We start from the raw sequence: 18668 nt of genomic DNA on the forward strand, positions 1-18668 counted from the left end.
TTTTAAAGTTGAACATTAGAGACCTGTTCATACATACAAATATTTTAATTGTTCTCACGGTGTCAGCACTATAATAAAATATAATGTTGAAACTGAAGGTTGTATAACAAAATATAAGCAATAACTCGTTACAAGCTCCACAAAAATTTATTAGCCTACAAATACATAGGATTAAATTGGATGTCAAGTGCTCAGGGTCTTTCTGTCCCTCCTCTGTACTTTTAACAGGCCGTCATTAAACGCATCTTGAGTCTAATGTGTAGATATCGGATCTCAGTTTTACATTACTGGGAGGTTTATTGTTTTGTTTTCATCTATATTATTATTTAAACAAATAAAGTGTATTCTTATTTTTTAAATTGGACTCAAATTACCTCATAACAGTTAAGGGGAAGCCACCAAGCTAAAAACCACATTTTATTGTTGCAGAGTTAAATTGGAATGATGAAAATAAAAATGTAACCTTTTTTCTACATGGAGAAACACTAAAAAAAAAAAAAAAAAGTTTTTAGTAAAGTGTGTGAAAGCATGGGAGCCTATCTGAAATGAAGAACTAAGGAAAACAAACAAACAAACAAACAAAAAAAAAACCAACTGTCATCTCCATGTTTAAGTGTAAAAATAAAAATTACTCCCTGTTTTCTCTTTTCTTCTATTTTTTGGTGGTAGACATTATTAACAAGCCTTGATTATGAATCATCTAAAAAAAAACAACTTAACAATAATTAAAAAAAAAAAAAACAGGACAGATTGTCTGGGACTCTTTCTAATAATCCGCTCATAGTGCTGCTTAATTCCAATGTCACATAATGTCCTGATTCAGTTTCATCATCAATCAGTAGTGGGGGTCCTAACAGCCTGACACTTAGGAAACAAACCAAAACAAAATGGTGCACGTTTGAGAAAGCACAAGGTATCAATTCACAAATCACATCCATGCAAAATAATTTAATGCCCTTGATATCTAACAAACACTAGTCTTTGATGGCGATCAAGTAGACACAACACATCATGTACAAACATACAAGCAACTGTTCATTGTAGAAGACACTTGATCACCACTAGCACTTAGACACTTCAAATCTGCAAAGAACGGCCAATTGACAAATGTCAAGTACGTGTTGTTATGCAGATCTGCAATAAATTAGGATTTTGTTATTAAAGGTAGAGAGGTAGGGTGTGGTGTAACACTGTGATAAAGCCAAAAGTCTTTTCCAGGTTCGGACTCCAACATAAAAGGGTCACTCTACACCAAGTGCTTCGTACTTGTGTTAACACCCAAAAGCTGTGTCCTGCTCAGGTTTCTGTCCCATTAATTGACAGCCATTCCACTAGAGGGCACCCTCACACAAAAGTACAGCAGGTTGATTTTCTTTAGGGAACAGAAATCACCTGAAGGTTACAGGCAGGTTTGAGCACTGGTGAGTCATAGCACCAACACGTACACAGTAGCAGAAAGTAAGGAAATACTTAGTAAAGCACCAATGGTTATAAATGAACCACAACACTGTCATTGAATCAATTATGCATTAAAGATTGCTTGTCAATCACAAATAGCACTCAAGAGCAGCAGGCAGAGATTGTGCAGTTTTCAGTTTCTTGCCAGCTCAACTGTATTCAATTTTTCTTTTTTTTTTCAGTCACATTACATTTAAAGAGGTGAATGAAAAGAATTGCTGGGTTGAAACTTGAGTTTCTAACACTTTTGGAGCAGATAAAGTGTCTCAGGTCAGAGTATGTGGCTCCAGTGTTGACACTGGTAGCCTGCGGTTAGTTTGTTCTTAGTCTCCAGTGTTTCAGCGGTAACATCAGCAGCTCAGCATTCAGATGGGGGCTCAGACGGGAGAACATCAGGCTCAGTTGTTGGTCTGTCACCTGTCAGTGCTTCCTCGATGCATCTTAGCTGCCTGTCATATAGATTCAATGTTTTTATGGACTTTAATCTGAAGAAAAATCACTGTGGTGCTGTTTTTCATTTTTGCTCAGAGTCACTTTGTAAACAGCTTTGTGTGTCAGGACAAAGCACTAGTGGATTATTACCCCAAGTAAGGTACGCAGCATTTTATGAGGTTTTATGAACCTAATCTAGTGTTCACCAGCCAGTCTTGCTCTTAAGGAAGACTGGCTCTAATCAGAGTCATTTAATCATCCAAGTCCATCTATCACGTAGTTAAGACCAAAAGACTGAAACTGATTTTGTATCTCCTTATGAGAGGGTGGTGGCATTTGTAGTCCCTTATCTTCCTCCTAGAAGGCACAGGATGAATACATAGCTGCGGTGAGAAGGGGTTTGGCACTGAAGATTGAGTATGCTGTGACAGAAGGTCGTTCCTTATGTGGAAGTCACTCCTGACTGGCTCGTCTCTTCTCCAGCTTCATTTTGAGCTCCTCATTGAGTGCTGTGGAAAGAGAGAATAAATACAGTGTCTGTCCACATGCCAACACTTGTGATCTTGAATACTCTTCAAATGCCAGCAGCTAGTAGTGTATCCCATGTCAGAAAAATAGCAACACACGGTCTCTTTAAACACACACTAGGGGTCTCTCAACCAAAACACTGAAAACAAAAGAAAATGGGATCATGGGAGTTGTTGCTTCAACCAAACCAGTGTTTGCTGATGAAAATCTATCTGATGTGACTCACACAGAAATGAGCCAACACTATCCCACAATTCACCACTGCACCACACCAGTCCAGTTATTGGGAGTAATGTGCCTATAGGCTTGTTTTAGGACATTAAGAAGCAGAAATGAAGAAGTTAAGTTAATGACTGTTAGATTCAGGTATAAACAACACAAAGTCAAGCCAGAGCCTTCACAGATGATTATCACATAATAATCTATTCTGTTCTTCTTGATGGGACTGATAAGAATAATATTGCATATCGGACAGAGTCAGGACAAATATTAAATAATGTATTTTATTGCTCCATTAATTCAGATCCTTTTTTGCTTCCCTACACTGTCATCTGATGGTTGATCTTACTTATTTGTTCCAACAAATCATCTGAGATTGTGCCATCTACAGTGTTTGTAGTTTGTGGGAGTGAGGCGATCATTTATGTAGAGTGTTCCAATGAGATCGGATAAACACATGCTTAATGGGCACTTGGCAATCACTGGATATGTGTTGCGCTGGTAATAAGTCAGGATTAACTGCAGCGGGTGAGATGTGCATTGTCCACTCACTCTGTGTGAGAGGTGAAGGGGAGAGGATGAGTCTTCTCATTGGGTTGGAGGGTGAGGCCGGCGCTGGTGAGGTCAGGATACGGCGGTCAGGGGCGGGAGACCTGGACAGAGGGCTGCCTGGCCAACGATCTGTACCAGAATGAAAGCAGCGATCATTATCACTGTCTGCATACTACTGGCTGCATGTGGTTTGTGCGGCCAAGACAAACCTTGTTTAGGAGGCAGGGCAGGAGCCTTTGGCAGGGGGCTGGAAGGGGCCGTGTGGAGGATCCTTTCTCCACTCTCATCGTTGGCAGAAACATAAGCTGATGACATAGAAAGAATTTAGCCTTGTGACAAATGACACACATAAGAAGACCAAAAAAAGAAAAAAAAAAGTGTGTGGTGCATGGTCGCCTCACTGATGTTCTCTTCGTAAGGCTCCTCCAGTAGGAAAGGCTGTAGAGTTCCTGCTGTCTTCTCCACCAGAGCGTCGATGACCTCGTGAAGGTCAGCACAGGGAATCTAGAAGAACAAAACTGAGTTGTTTCCATGGTCCAACAAATCCTGTAAGATCTTCAGAACTGAAAAAAAACTTCAAGAAATACATAATGTATGTGAAGATACAGCTGATTATATGTTTGACAGCTTGTCTCTTTGGGAACTGTGTTTTTATCTGACAGCAAACAAGACGAAGAGCTGTTTGAGGAGATTTGCTGCATTATGTGTTTTCTACATGTTCAAAGATTTATCTCCTGTGACCAGGATACATCCATTCGACAAGATGATTTTATATCTACACCAACACCACAAAGCAGATCATATATCAGTCATGATGTCAGTTTTTTTTAAACAATGTTATAAAATTCTGTGTTTTTGCACAAGCCATGGACTCAAGTCTAATTGCCACATCAATCCCTGGCCTCATGTTACATACAATAAATAGAATCTGATGACACACAGTGTGGTATACACCTTATAAATATTCTAAAAGCACTAGCATCAGGTTGGCACATGCTATCTTGTGGGGGGGAGTTGGATAAATGCTTTAAATCTTTGACCTGAGGTTTCTCCTGTAAAAATACAATCATGATGTAAAAACTGTAAACATATAATATATGTAATAAATCAATTATAATAAGAATTTATCTGCAGGTTTCATACACTTACAGGATTTTCTACATCAATAACATAACCACCTTGATCCCTCTGAGTCACACGGTAATGTCTGAAGACGGACCTGGAGAAAAATAGGAGAAAGAGAGCCAGCTTGTAACGTTTGCAGTTAAATGTCTGACAGCTGCAGCTGCAGTGTGCAGATGTTCAGCAGGTGTTTACCCATTGAGGTCTTGCCGAGTAGTGACAGCCAGTGAGCATCCGTCCCTGCCTGGACGGAGGAGCATGTTGCCACAGTCTGGGTGTCTCTCTAAAAGGACCTCAGCCTCTGTTCGAGACACTGGACGAAAACACCTGCATGCCACACACAGTATTCACAAAAACATCACACAGCTAATGTTTTCTCATTAACTTAACAAAAACATACACGTTTTATTTATTTCGAGTTGATTTAAGTTATTTTTTTTAATGTATTTAATGTTCATCAGTGTGACTGAATAGATGTTGATTAACCTCAATATCTTAAGGTCATTGGTTCTTAAGGTTCAATGTTTTCAGTTAACTTAACAACTGCTTTCACAAAAACCAAGACTTTTATGTTTTTTTACACTGAAAACAGTTGTGCATAGACTAAAGGTGTTACAGTGCATCTTATACGACACAGAGGAGGGGAACTCACGGTGGGATCTCTCCCACTAAAGGCACAGAGAGGGGTGAGGGAGGAGCACGCGTGGGAGTGCGAGTTCTCCGCCTGGACCTCTCTTTGTCCACCACCTCCTTCAGCATCTGCAGCTGGCCCGGCAGTAACGTGAGACAGGACGGGACATTCAGCTGTGTTTCGGACAGTGAGGAGAATATTAATAAGGAAACCCAAAAAAGAGACAGATCGGTAAAGGGATGCAAGTGTGCAAGGGATGAATATTTACATCTATAACAGAGTAGAGGAATCCTTTCCACAGCTCCCTTGATTCCAAGTTAGGTGCCTGCAAAAGACAACATCTCTTTCACACCATGCAGAAAGTAACTGTATGTGTGTGTGTGTGTTGAGGGGCTTTACTGTGAGTTTGGTTTCTCCATCCTTCATGCGCAGGATGAGTCTGGCAGCCTCCAGGTTTCTGTCACGGCTGCAGTCATCCTTCAGGGACACAAAGCCGCTAAGGTCCAGCTTCTCCACATACTGGAACACACACACAAACATATTTCAACATGTGCCCACACATGCACACACGCACACAAAAGTTCTGTCTGAAACTTACATGAGTATCCTTAGCATTATTGAAGAAATACAAAGAATTCCCACACAGACAGGTCCACAGTCGCCTGGATGCCTGTGACACACAGACATAAACAGACATGTAAAATGACGGGACACAGTGTCCAACAACAGTGTTGTTTTTCCACATCCATGTAATGGATATTTCCTCCCACATTTCTTGTCCCCAGAGATGGACTGGGAGTGAGCCACAGCTGCTGTCAATCTGCGGCCATGGATCAGTGCAATAACCTGCACCTGAGCCAGGATCACATTACAGGGCTATATTGCATAAAATGAGCCTAATGAGATAGGGTGGGTCTGGGGGGAGGGTATCCCCGTCTTTGTCACCTTATAAATAAAAATAACATCCAAAAATAATGAACCAGTGACACTGACAGTTTTGCTGTAGCCTATGCAACTTTGCATTTGAGATATTGCAAAGAGAAATGCACTTCATGAATCAGGCTCTCAAAACAAATAATATCAAAAGAGGAGTATTTCTCTGGGTTAGCACTGAATTCTGGGCGAGGAAATTGCTTGGCAGACTTTGAGACATTTATCTATTTTAAGATTAGGAGCATCCGCAAATCCTTCCTGTGATGTGATATGTATAACAATGTTTTGACAGTAATCGGGTTTCCACGATTCATACGCAGTGATACGTTCGTATTTGATTCGTAAATTGCCGCACGCTCGCCGTCACATTCGTGCAAACCAGCCGCCTAACTAGACAACAAATCTGTGATCCGCTATGTGAGGCAGTCTGCAGCGGTGTCCAGTCTCGCCTCGCCCTTTCCAACACAATGAGGAAGTTGACAGCTCTCTGGGTATAGGAGATCAGCCGGCGTGCGGTGCGTTCACATGCACACTGACCACCGCTATCCACAGCATGCGTCGGAAACAACATGGCACTTGATCTGCACCAGACGAACATACCTTTTCTTTCGGCCCACGTTTCTCCAGGTATCCTTCGTAGTAGCAGGGTGGGAGCTGCGCCCGGGGTCCCCCTGACCCGGAGCGCTGCCTGACGGATGCAGCAGCCATGAATGTCGCTGGCTGGGCACCGACCGAGGACAAAGGGGCGCTGAGTAATTCGGCGAGTGACACGCCTTCCCCGATGAGATAGTGCAGTGGCAATAATCCAACAGCTGGCTGGTGAAGCCTGCTGTGTCTGGGGATCATGCAGACGGGTGGCAGATTTAAAACTGGGTGATTGTTGGATAAATATCCGAAATGTAGGCATCTTAAAATGAGCGATTGTGTAAATATTAATGGGTGGATTTAATGATTGATTAATGATTAAACTGTTTAAATTAAAAAAAAACAAAAAACAAAAAAGCAATTCAGTTGCAGGGCTGTAACTGTAAAGAAACAAAATATATAAGCTAAATTATATAATATTTATTTGAAGAAGCAAACAAATAGCATTCATTCCCATTGACAAGGTAACAAAAAATAAACAATATAAAATACATAGAAGATTACAATTAGTATAGAGGTAGGCCTAATCCATATATCCTAAAGATAATCCAGGATAATCCCACTTTGAGTCTCCCCACAGTATCACAGTTAAATAAAGGCATTGAGGAAGACACAGAAGCTGTAATGAAGACACATGCAAAGTGATTACATTTTAACACAGAAAATTTCTTTAACATTGAGCATAATAAAATAAAGCTTTAAAGTCTGATAATACTTCATTTATCAATATTGCAATCTCGAGATACTTAAAGCCATAGGTACAATAGGAGTCATCACAAAGTGTAGTGTTGCAATCAATGACAGCTGAAGCAGTCAGACAACTATTTCAGCAGCAGCGGCACACATACATACATACATGCACACACATACGCACAAAAATGCTCTCAGCCCTTTGTTCCACGACATTATTCATGATCAATATTATATGAGCTACATAATAGCTCAACCTGAACCCCTGACCTTCCTTTCCCCTCTCCCAGCTTTTAATTTAGTGTAATGAGGCATGTAAACCCACACCTGAACCACACAGTTATTAGAGTACAGCCAAAGCCCCTGGCCCAAATACATAACATGAGTAACATGCAAACCCAACATTTAAGAGGCACATACTATGATAACAATGAGAAGATTATCCCAGGGATGGACCAGGAGACTGTTCACCAGAGGCACTATGGGACTGGGGATGTGGCAAATAATGAGAAAGGGGGTAGGGGTAAAGGGGCAGGTGGTGAATAAAGACCAGTGGGGGAGGGAGGGCGTAATCCACTGCTGTGTGCCCTTCCCTGCTGAAAAGACCTGTCTGTTCCACTCCATGTTTAAACAGAGATGGGAGGGATGAGTGGGGTGAGGGCGTTCTAACAAGGGGATCAAGACAAGAGGAGAAAGTTGGCATTTTAGTGAACAACACAGACGCTCACAGTTCATGCTCAGCTTGTAATAGGCTTAATTGAAACTGAAACCGGCTATTGTATACAGGCCCTCCTCATTATTAGTAAATTCTTAGCACAATAGTTAGGAGATAGCATTTTCTGTCAGGTCTGGTGCACAGTTTCGACATGAAAACGAGGCAGGTACAAGCACAACCAAACACACCCAAACACATATCAGATTAATTTTCATGCTCCAAATTATACGTTAGAGCACTAAAGACAAACTCCAGCACTATTGGGGGGGGGGGGGGGGGGAGACACAAATCACAGACTGAGAATTCACTGACAAGCAGTTAGGTAAAATCCCACAGAACATTGTTTGTGACACTGCCAGCAGCATCAATAGAGCCTGAGAAAAAGAGGAACTGAACAATGTAGGCTTATGGCTTCGGTGTGATGCTGCAAGACATTTGGGGTCGCAAGACATTTGGGGTCAGGTTGCCTTGTTATATTTGTTGTGAAACAAATGTCTGCATCTCCTCTTTAAAATGTGAATAGAAAGAGAAAACAAGATGTTTGAACATAATCATCTCAAACTTAATTTTGCAACATTGTGTGCACCAATGTGTACAAAATGCATACAACCTCATCCAGTTTGGTGCTTCATACAACCTTTCTTTGGTATCAGCTCTGAGAGAAGAGAGTGTAGTGAGAAACAGCTGTTGGTAAATTAAATCACTGATAACCTAGTAACAATTTAGTGTGACAAAGGTTATAAAACTTAGCATATTTATAGATGCCTTCCAGCTCTTTATAAATCAACTATTAAGCAAATTGTTTGTCTTGAATAAACTTAGCTGATGTTTGTTAAAACTTTCTCACACTTTTCTCCACACTAAAACATCTGACAAACCACCAAACAGGGATTTGGTTAAGAGAGGCCACATAATGACAGTGCCATTCAAACCAACAGCTTAGAATGATCTTTACTACCAGCAGGTGGCAGTGACAGATAGTCTCAAACATGGACCAAGGGCAGCCAGTCCTCCATGTTGACTCTAACTAGTCCACGATGAAAACAGTACTAAAGCCCGAAGGCAAAGGAGTGGAAACTGGGTGTGTAGAAAACAGTGCTTAGAAAAAAGGCATATGTACACATGCATGTGTGCAGTTCCAATATGAACAATACAAAGAACATACGTAGTCCTCTTGTGAATATTAAATAGGTTTAGAATATTAGAATAAAGTAGTTGCACTTTTTAGTGTTCATGGATACTGCTGGAAGTCGTCACAGATGTCATTCATTCTTTCTTAGTCTTTCTTCATCAGTCCTGTGAGAGAGGTGCAGGATACAAAGTGCACAGGTGCATAGAAAAGGAATGTTAAGACTGAAGATATGGTGATGCACCCAAACATTACGCCATCATTTTTTCTGATTGAACTCCCCTCTATCTTTACCCTCTTTAAAAACCCTTTTAACCCTGACAAAATCTGACAGAATAAAAAAAATTCTTTACTCAAAGAATTCCTAGATACAAAAATTAGGTCCCTGTCTTCAGGTGTATACCCTTTCATTACAACAGAAAAAATATTTTTGGAATATTGAGACTTGACTGATCCTCTTCCCCAACGCCCCCTTTCATCGTCTCCATTGTGCTGCTCCCCCTCGCTTGGCCGTTTTCAGTATGGCAGAGGCACCATCACTTCAACGTAGTTGTTGGGGAAGTATCCTGATTTGCCGCGAAGGCTTCCCTCATACCAGTTCTCATCAATTTGACTGACCAAAGTGATGACGTCACCCTCGCGAAAGCCAAGCTCTCCATCGTTCTCTGGCTCAAAGTCATACAGGGCTTTACAGCATGGCTCAGCTGCAGAGAGACACAAAACAGTAGAGAGATGGAGGAGGGAGAAAGAACAAATACTGTCATTACGTGAAAAGAATATTTGACAATTTCCCTTCAACTGGAATAGACCATAAGGAAACTCAACAAACTATGTTTAAACATGTTTAGAAATAATAAATGTGATGAAGGAGGATCCTTCTGAAGCTCAAGATTAAAATCAATGTACTGATACATTACATAACTGAGGTCTTTTATTTCGACTAAAATGAACATTTAGGCCTAAACTTTTCACATTTAATTTCATTTGTGTTTGACTGATGAGGTGAATAATATTAGATCCATCCCTCGACTATATCTGCACAATGAACCATGTGGCCTGTAGTGATTTTTCTTGAGGTTCAGAAGCTTCATCATTCAAAAACAGACTGTCAGATACATACAATTCAGCAAAACAGTAACAACAGGTTTAATAAAAAAGTTTCAATTTTAAATCTAGTTGACAGCTTTGATTAAAATACTACTTAAAAAAAGAAAGAATATGATTTGCTGAAAATTCTATATATCTGCAGCCTGGGTCAGAGTAAAATTCACACCCTGACAAGCCCCGACTTGTTCTGGGAACCTGACAGACCGGACACAGTGGACCCAACAGACACCATTCAACAGTGTTAGTGAAATTCTTTACCATGACACAGACATGCATACACCTCTCTGCCACACAGATGTATAACAGAGTCAAAGTAGAGAAACATTATAGTTCTGTATAAGTGACACTTTATCTTCTTCTGTCACACTCACAAGGTCTGCTTTTGAAGGAGGATCTCTGGAAGGACGGACCTGGATATTGTGCAAGGGCTGGTTAATGTTGCAGAAGGAAAGACACATCAGTCTTAAAAAATGAGACTGACTTGCACACTTGCCTCAATGGGAGTAGGCCTTGTTTGCATGTGCAAAGATACACACACACACACACACTCACGCGGCTCAGACAAAATACAAGTGAATTTACCAGGAGAGTATGCTGGAGGGCTTGCTGCAGCTGGTGAGTATCCCCCGTTAGAGTCTTCTACCTCTCCGTAGTCAAAGGCTGGTCTGGGTTTGGGTGTGTATTCACGTCTTGGACGAGACTGAGCATCGTTCACCCTGCGCACAGTCGAAAGAGTAAACATCATCTCTCTGAGCTCACATGTAAGGGGTGCACCAGTACAGACACAGACATATTAAATTTTCTATTTCAAAGTAAAATTGATATTTTATTTCTGTAATGGAGGAAAACCAAATTATGTCAAAACTATCCTTGCCTATAAAAGACACGTGCCTAAATTGATATTGTTTAGTGTTTAGCGGTTTGTCCTCAACATCAGCTGCTACTTGACATTCATTACTTATAAAATAAAGTGCTGCTGAGTCATCCCTCGTCACGAGCCAGAGGACGCAGCCTCAAGATACAAAAAGAATGCCATCTTCCACAAATAGTCATCACACTGACCTTTCTCTCAGTTTGTCAGAAAGGTCCTCGAAGATCTGCAGAGCCTGCCTGTGGTACTGCACCAGAGACTCCACGAAAGATGACAGCTGACTTACCTGCTCCACCTGCATGCACACAAAAGCTATTTTAGAACAAGACCACATGTAGAAATAGTAGTAGCTCTTTAGATCATTCTTTATTTGTCTCATCATTACATTACATTATATAACATTATTCATCCCAGTAACTTCACCAAAAAAGCTCTGAAGAATCTCATTAAATCAGGCATGAAAAAACTAAACTGGTCTGACAAGCTCACACTACTGCCAAGTCATTGTGGGAAAAAATTCAAGGCATGTTAGCCATGTTAGCCAACACCTACTGTCCTTAAAGACGTAATGTGGTTTGTTAGCAGAGAAACCAGGAGCGGAAAACAAAAGGCATGTACAAGGCATGGGGACACTTATGTCTTAATTAGGTACTTTATGGGCACATTCATAAGATATAATGGTACTTATTTAGGCTCAGAAGGTTTTTCTGTTCAGTTTGTCTAACTCATTCTCAAGGGCAAAGAGTGAATTTACTGCATTAATACACTATTATAAAATATGCCTACTTAACTCCATCTGCTTCAGCCACAAATGCTTTGAGTTAAATAATTCTGTCAAATTATACCAACCACATTTCTCATGTCACTGTGCTGAAAATGAATGCTGCGCACTCACAGCCACACTTCTTGGCAACACTGAAATTTTCATAGCTCCGATCAAAATCTTTAAGACTGAGGTATTAATACACCATGGCTTTCCAAAAAAACTATACAGGAAACAACAGGAAACAAGTTTACTCTGAAGGCTACTCACATCTGTTTCCAGCAGGTTGTGCATGGAGCTCTCAGCCAGCTCTTTTGACTCATGGAACTTCTCCAGGGCCTGCCTGATCTCTTCTTCTTGGATTTTACCTTGGCGTTTCTTTTTATAGTCATAGTCCAGACGACGGCCCTCAAGCTTCTTCAGGTGGTGCTGAGGGTGTGAAAGGAGTTGGGATTATAAGGATGACATTTTACAAATGATATTCTATAAATACTTTCACTTGTTTATGATAGTTTTGAGAAATTTAAACATTTGCATGTAATTCCACTGCTATGGATCTGGACTGTAAATACTTTCTTCATACTACTACAACTGACAGACTGCGGAGCTCATTAGTCGGCGCGTGGTCTGTATATGCAGAAGCATGCTACCTCTTTGATTCTACCTGAATGTCCTTGATATCCTTCTCAACGACTGCCTGCAGTGGGTCAATGAAGTTCTGTTTTACATCAATATCCAGAGAGTCCTTGACCTCTGCCAATCTCTTCATTGACTCCCCAAAGTCTGTTAGAGCCCCACCTGCAGTGTACACACACACGCAAAGTATCAGCATTAGAAAATGTGGGACATTATGAGCCATGGCAATAATAATCACTGGATCTACATTAAGGAAGGTTAAAGCATTACCAAGTACAAGCAGATTCCTGGACAATACAGTTGCTCTGCTGTAAGTCTCCTCTCCTTTCATGGTTTCCACTCAGTATATCATCCAACTGTTCTACACTGTTCTTACCAAAGTTGGTGTCCTCGCCCATGTCTCGTCCATACTTGGTCATGCACTCTCCCAGGAGGCCCTCAGGTTGGGGGTAGCCTGGACTCTTCACCTGACCACGGATTTTGGACACTGTGTTGAGCATTGAAAGCTTAGCTCTGGTTGCCGGGTTGGGCTGGAGGTACTCTGATGTTTTACCAATGACTTCCACCACTGCCTTGCTGGTAATATCTGCTTTCTGGTGGTTAGACAGACACAATATTTGAACACATGCTGACTTGAATGCCTTTGAGGTATTAAGATGAGTGAGTACACCAAAAGAACATATCGCTGTTTCACATAGAGTATACATATACGCTTAACACATATGTATGTTACCCTCTCAAGGTCCTTGAAGTCTTCATCCAGTTTGGTTCCCTCTGCTCCTCCAACCTTCTCACTCACCATCTGTGAATACAGAACAACCAGAGAAATGAAGCCAACCGAAGTATGCATATTCACTAGTCTCTCATGGATGATTGCTTATAGGTTTCCACAATTTTTTTGCTCTGTGACTAACTTGCCAATCTATAGCATCATGAAAGAAAAGAGGTTCACCACAGAACAGAATTTCTGGAGCAGATAGGGGGATCAGAGCCTTGCTCAGGAATGCCTCAGCAGGGTGAGCGCTTGCTGTTGTTGGCCACCTTTGCTGAAAATTCCGAAAAAAAAACAAAAAAAAAAACAAAAAAACCCTGACATTTTTAACAGCAGAGCTATTGTGTATTAATCAACAACTGCTTCAATGTGCTTATACCAAGAGTATGTACATGTTATGCCAGGAAATCAAGGGTGGGAGCAAACAGGCATACAGAAACAAATAGGACTAGAGATGGAACTTCAGTAACCTACTTTTATGAGTGCCAGCACTTGGTCATTTAGAAAAAGGCAATTTACCACAGTAAACCCTTTTTTTCCACTAGTTTCCAATGGATAATTGACACCTTCACTCCAGATCAAGCAGTTGACTGGTTTGTGAGCCCTTGCTCATAAGCGCAGGGGTTTAACTTGGGGACCATCAATAAATGATTGTTTGACAGACACAAAACCACCATTACTTTCAATACCTTCATGATGACCTGCCCATATTAGTGAAAATTTTGATTAAAGAAGCGGACCTATTTTCACTGCTAATATGATGAACTTTCATCGATGAATTATCTTACAAATATGTGGGACTGCAGCTCTGATGAAGCTGCTTGGATGAGCAGTGAAACGTCTTCACAAGTCCAGAAATTTGGTTAGTTTTTTTCTTTTTTCCATCTGGTCAGCACATATAGGCTCTAGTTTCCTGAACTACAGCCACTCCATGGATACTTTTACTATACATACATGCTAATTTCATCTTGCTCTCCCTCACTAATTCATATCCTTACTTACACTATACATTTCTCAACCAGAGTAACAAACTCTAAAATCTTGTGCAGTTGGCTGGGAGGCAAAACAGAGACTCATTGTGTGTGTGATTTTTCTCATTTGGTGCAGCTTGGTGCAGCTGTACTGCAGTGCACATACAGCTCTATGACCAGATGGGTCAATCAATCTCTCTAGTTTATATAATACACAGGCCTGGCAAAGTTATACAGTGTGAAACACTCAGTGACTCTGAAAATGCTATAAAGACTGACTGCCAACTGGTTCATAGGATACAACTCAGTCCCACATGTTCCCTTATTATGAAGTCTCATGAACACCATTTTAATTGCAAATAATGAATCTCCTGGTACCAGATGTGAAACTGTGGTGAGTAGATGTGTGAAATCCAAACACAAACACACTTTCAGCACCCCATGTGGCTAAATAATTGACTGAACAAGCTTTCTGATCTCCACGACTAATGAACCTACCCACCTCAGACTGGATATGGTATGTAATCTATCTAGAAAAACTTGAGTTTAAGTTGTACTTTGAGAATATATAGCTTTAAATTGTCTATACATATGTAGTTTTAAATTGTCTATACATTTTGTTACTCAGATTTCCTGAAAGGTAAATCTAATAAGTTTAAAGATATATTCCTAAGGAGATCTGATGCAGGTTTCCATTGTTTTCAAACTATTTAAATTACTGCTGGCTAAAGAAACATCCTAATCCAGAGATTCAGAGACAAGGAGTAAGGGAAAAGCTCAAATGAACTATATATAGTATTTATACAGACTATAGCAGTTGCTTGGTTTCAGAGTCAGAGTGTCAATCTAACCATAGAAACACACTAAAACGTAATTCTCACTCGACAAATGGCAAGCAGTAAACACACCTACTAACTGCCTGCAGACAGCATGAGGTGAGGAAGAAACCCTGGTGCAAGGAAATAAGTTATGTTGTGTATCTTAACATATTTCTCGCCTTTTCCCTGATGGTCTAGATGGAATAAGCTGCTGAATTTGTAACTAATTTGTAATTTGAAATTAAGTTGCTAAGAGGGTCTGAAAAGTCATTAAATCTATCAAGAAAATCACCCAGTTTTTGTGGAGGTAGAGTTGGGGATCTTGTCTAGCCAAGAAATGTATGCGAGTTGAGTCTTGATGGTCAGTGTCAAAACAAATGCATAAAAAGATATCCATTTAAACGAAACAGCAGGGGCACAATAACAAAGGCCATGTTCACAGTGTCAGCTGTATTCATGTATTTTTGCAATGTAGTCGACAATCTTGATTAAACTGATGGAGCTAAGAAGTTAACTCATTACTGTGTTAACAGAAGGTTCATGTCACAGAACAAGCTTACAACTCATACGGTGACAAAAGTCCTCATGTTATGATAGTGTCTGACAAAGCCTAATGAGCTTCTCCTCCATTTTGTTGGTTACCAGGGTAAACTTGTGTTCCTTCCTAGTTTGATGTCAGTAAATAGCAGTAACATTAAGTTGATGTGCTAGTTGATGTGTTGATGTTGCAGTGCGTCTCTCTCTGTCTTGGTAAACTGGCTGGTGCGTCTCTTGGTCTTTATCTTGTTTGGCTCGCAGGATTGTGTCCTGTGACTTTGTCCAATAAAAGTAAGAGAGAAACGCAACTATTTATGATGTTTGATAAATGCCTGTAGGAAACAGAGTCCATAAATAGCACCATGGCAAAGCAGCAAACTCTGAGAGGACCAGTCAGTTTAGACAACATATGAGTGTGATGGTGCTTCTTATAGACACACATCATTTTAAATAAGACAATGACTTTCTAGACTTTCAGCTGATACTTAATTACACCAAATCAGATGAGCAAAATATTCACAAAAAGAGTGTGTCAGTATTTTCTTTAAGAGTTTTTAAGTGTTCACCTTATGATATAAAATAGCCTATTGCTTGAATATTTTAGATCTTGTTTTATTATTTTTCACAAAGCTATTGGTAACAAAATAGAGTAGCTGGTAGATATTGGAATCCACCAGAGTGGCAGGTGAACAAAAAAGGCCATTCCCAACCTTGTTGTGTACCACACTGAAATATCAAAAATGTTTGGAAAAATAGATATGGCCAAAGCCTAGGCAGTGAGATGTGGACCTTGTTTAGCAATGGACTTATAAACCATGTTTTCTTTCTTTTCATGGCTTGAATGTCAAAATGCAACACGTGTACACTATCTACTCTATACTGTAGTGTTAGGAATACACCTCAAAGCTTTGTAAGAGGTTATAAAGAATTTAAGACCTATGTGCACTAACTCCTAGTTTGTTGTTAATAGTGTATTGTGAACCTACTGACTAAATCTACTAGGTTAAGGGGGTGATTTGGGCAGAGTATTCACATGACTAGGATTCCATTACACACCCACTGAGCGAGGAGCAATCACTTTCATAACATGTGAGGCCAAAGCAAGGACCTGGAGCAAGACAGGTGTCATCAAAACAAAGGCCACCAGTTTTGCAGGGTATGTCTTGTTTAGCTTCATGTTTGTGGTGGCAGGTTTGAAGTTTAACTGCTTCACAAGTAAACATATATCTTCCCTAAGGATGAGTGCTATTTAAATTTTAGGATCACAATGCACACTGAGCTTAACAAATCCAAGACTTTCAAAAGCAACAAATGCATGTGAATGCATTTTAATGCTTCCGCTTTTAAAAAATATGAGGCTTGCCTCTCTAAGCTTCCAGATCCATCTGGTGTCAGTGTTGTGTTTCAAGTTTTACAAGGAATCTAAGTATGTCACAACTATGCTAAAAGAAAACTGGGGTTATTTACCAGCATGAGATGTTAAGCAATAGAAACAGTATCATCACAAACAAAATGAAGAACCTGGAACCAATTGTTTGTATGAAATACTGTATGAAATCTTTGACATAAAAGATCCTTTATATGATAGAGATAAATACTTGATTTCATATCCTAACATTTCTTCAATATAAAGGTATGCAAACACACGTACACAGATACAGTACATACAAACATCTTGTAATTATATGTCATGATATTATCAGTAAAATGGAGATGCTCAGAGGTAAGTTGAGTTCCGTGGTGGAAAATGGTAAATGATACCGCTGACAGCCTTTTCGTGCAGCATCGCCCAAATATACAGACTGATTTTAATTATAGTATCACCATCAACAAATTGCAAAATCTGTCTAGAGACATTGCGCAATATATTATGTTACAGATAACAAAAACGAACTTCGCTTTGGCACGAGTGTATTAGGTAACTCTTGAGTGATAAATACAGCAAAACAGGACGAAACCAAGCCCATCATCATCATATACAGTAGCTCATCTCCACGGAACCAGAAACTCATCCTTCCAATGCTTGACCTATGTGTCAGACATATCATTAAACTTCGGCAAATTAGCGTTGATCTTGTCACACAACTTATTGATTACATTACACAATTACATTACCTTAAAGCTGAGTAAGTGTTCCAAGCTTAACGTTCGTCCACTAGGTTAAAGCTAACAAAAACTTTAACTCAACAGATTGCCCTTAGCTAATTTAACGTTACGGATTAACGCTGTCGTTACCCGTGAGACACAACACGTTTGACAGTAGTTGATGAGTAGTCATATACTTTACATTAAGTTAAAACGCTTCATATAACTTAGCTATTATTGAAACAACACCGTGTGTTTTATAGTTTCCTATAAACGTTTTCTTCTTTGGTTGAAAAGCTAGCTTGAACCTAGCGTCAACTAGCAATAAAAGTAACGACAGTGTTAGCTAAGTTAGCTAGCTAAGCTACGAGCTAATGTTTTTTTCCTTTCTTTTTATTAAGTCATAGGTTTACCTGGCTTGCTTTATAAAATTGCTTCTTAAATCCCGCGACGGACATCTTGCACCGTCAGAGTTACCACCTGGACCTCGAAGGGGAAAATGTGTTTCAAAATAGTTGCTGTGGGTTTCCAGTTTACAGCACCGACAGCAGCCGAACAACACGTCTTCAAACTTTGCACCGTAGATGTAAAACTTGCTAGGCAACCACAATTTCCTGGCTTCAGCTTCATGTGGGAGGCTCCATCCTGGTGGATAAAGTGGGTCAAAACAGACGCTCTCTCTGTGTCACTCACTCTCTCTCTCTCTCTCTCTCTCTCTCCCTCACACACACACACACACACACACACACAAATCATTCATCCAAACATCCTTCTTTCTCAGCAAAATGTCACAATGAATAAATTGCTGACTTTAGCTGAATGCCAATAGCAAAGATATCACTTGAAAATTATTTGATTCTCTCTTTAACTGAGCTACTTTTTAAAGTCCACACTGTGGACAGTGATTCGTTTTTCCTATTGTTTCCTTAATCATTAATCAGTTGGTTCATGAAATGTAAGAGAAATGTTTTCATCCAGCCAAAGTGGTTGAAAGCACATATAGGTCCTTTTTAACACATGGTACACAAAGATATTTGATATAAATAGTAGCAGT

The 18668-nt window shown here is 40.1% G+C and overlaps 2 protein-coding genes across 5 annotated transcripts; both read right to left on the reverse strand.

Moving 5' to 3' along the window:
- Positions 1–740: 740 nt before the first annotated feature.
- On the reverse strand, positions 741–6826 carry stap2a (signal transducing adaptor family member 2a). Of its 2 annotated transcripts, XM_046407662.1 has the most exons (11): positions 6476–6826; positions 5541–5612; positions 5342–5461; positions 5211–5267; positions 4964–5115; positions 4507–4638; positions 4339–4408; positions 3591–3693; positions 3399–3494; positions 3190–3318; positions 741–2399 (listed from the first exon to the last, which is right to left on the reverse strand). In XM_046407662.1, the coding sequence occupies exons 1-11, from the start codon at positions 6719–6721 to the stop codon at positions 2344–2346; spliced, it is 1233 nt and encodes a 410-aa protein (XP_046263618.1). In that variant the 5' UTR covers positions 6722–6826; the 3' UTR covers positions 741–2343. The 2 variants fall into 2 exon arrangements, with proteins under 2 accessions (XP_046263618.1, XP_046263619.1); XM_046407663.1 differs by lacking the exons at positions 741–2399; positions 3190–3318; positions 3399–3494; positions 3591–3693 and adding an exon at positions 3742–4241.
- Positions 6827–6925: 99 nt separating this feature from the next.
- On the reverse strand, positions 6926–18280 carry LOC124069003 (endophilin-A2-like). Of its 3 annotated transcripts, none has more exons than XM_046407664.1 (9): positions 18028–18280; positions 13165–13233; positions 12808–13024; positions 12460–12593; positions 12066–12224; positions 11224–11327; positions 10744–10877; positions 10533–10589; positions 6926–9758 (listed from the first exon to the last, which is right to left on the reverse strand). In XM_046407664.1, the coding sequence occupies exons 1-9, from the start codon at positions 18070–18072 to the stop codon at positions 9571–9573; spliced, it is 1107 nt and encodes a 368-aa protein (XP_046263620.1). In that variant the 5' UTR covers positions 18073–18280; the 3' UTR covers positions 6926–9570. The 3 variants fall into 3 exon arrangements, with proteins under 3 accessions (XP_046263620.1, XP_046263622.1, XP_046263623.1); XM_046407666.1 differs by having other exon boundaries at positions 10533–10571; positions 18028–18279; XM_046407667.1 differs by lacking the exon at positions 10533–10589 and having other exon boundaries at positions 18028–18277.
- Between the last annotated feature and the right edge of the window lie 388 nt (positions 18281–18668).

This window comes from Scatophagus argus, chromosome 13, assembly GCF_020382885.2.
Source record: "Scatophagus argus isolate fScaArg1 chromosome 13, fScaArg1.pri, whole genome shotgun sequence".
Classification (NCBI taxonomy): Eukaryota; Metazoa; Chordata; class Actinopteri; family Scatophagidae; genus Scatophagus; species Scatophagus argus.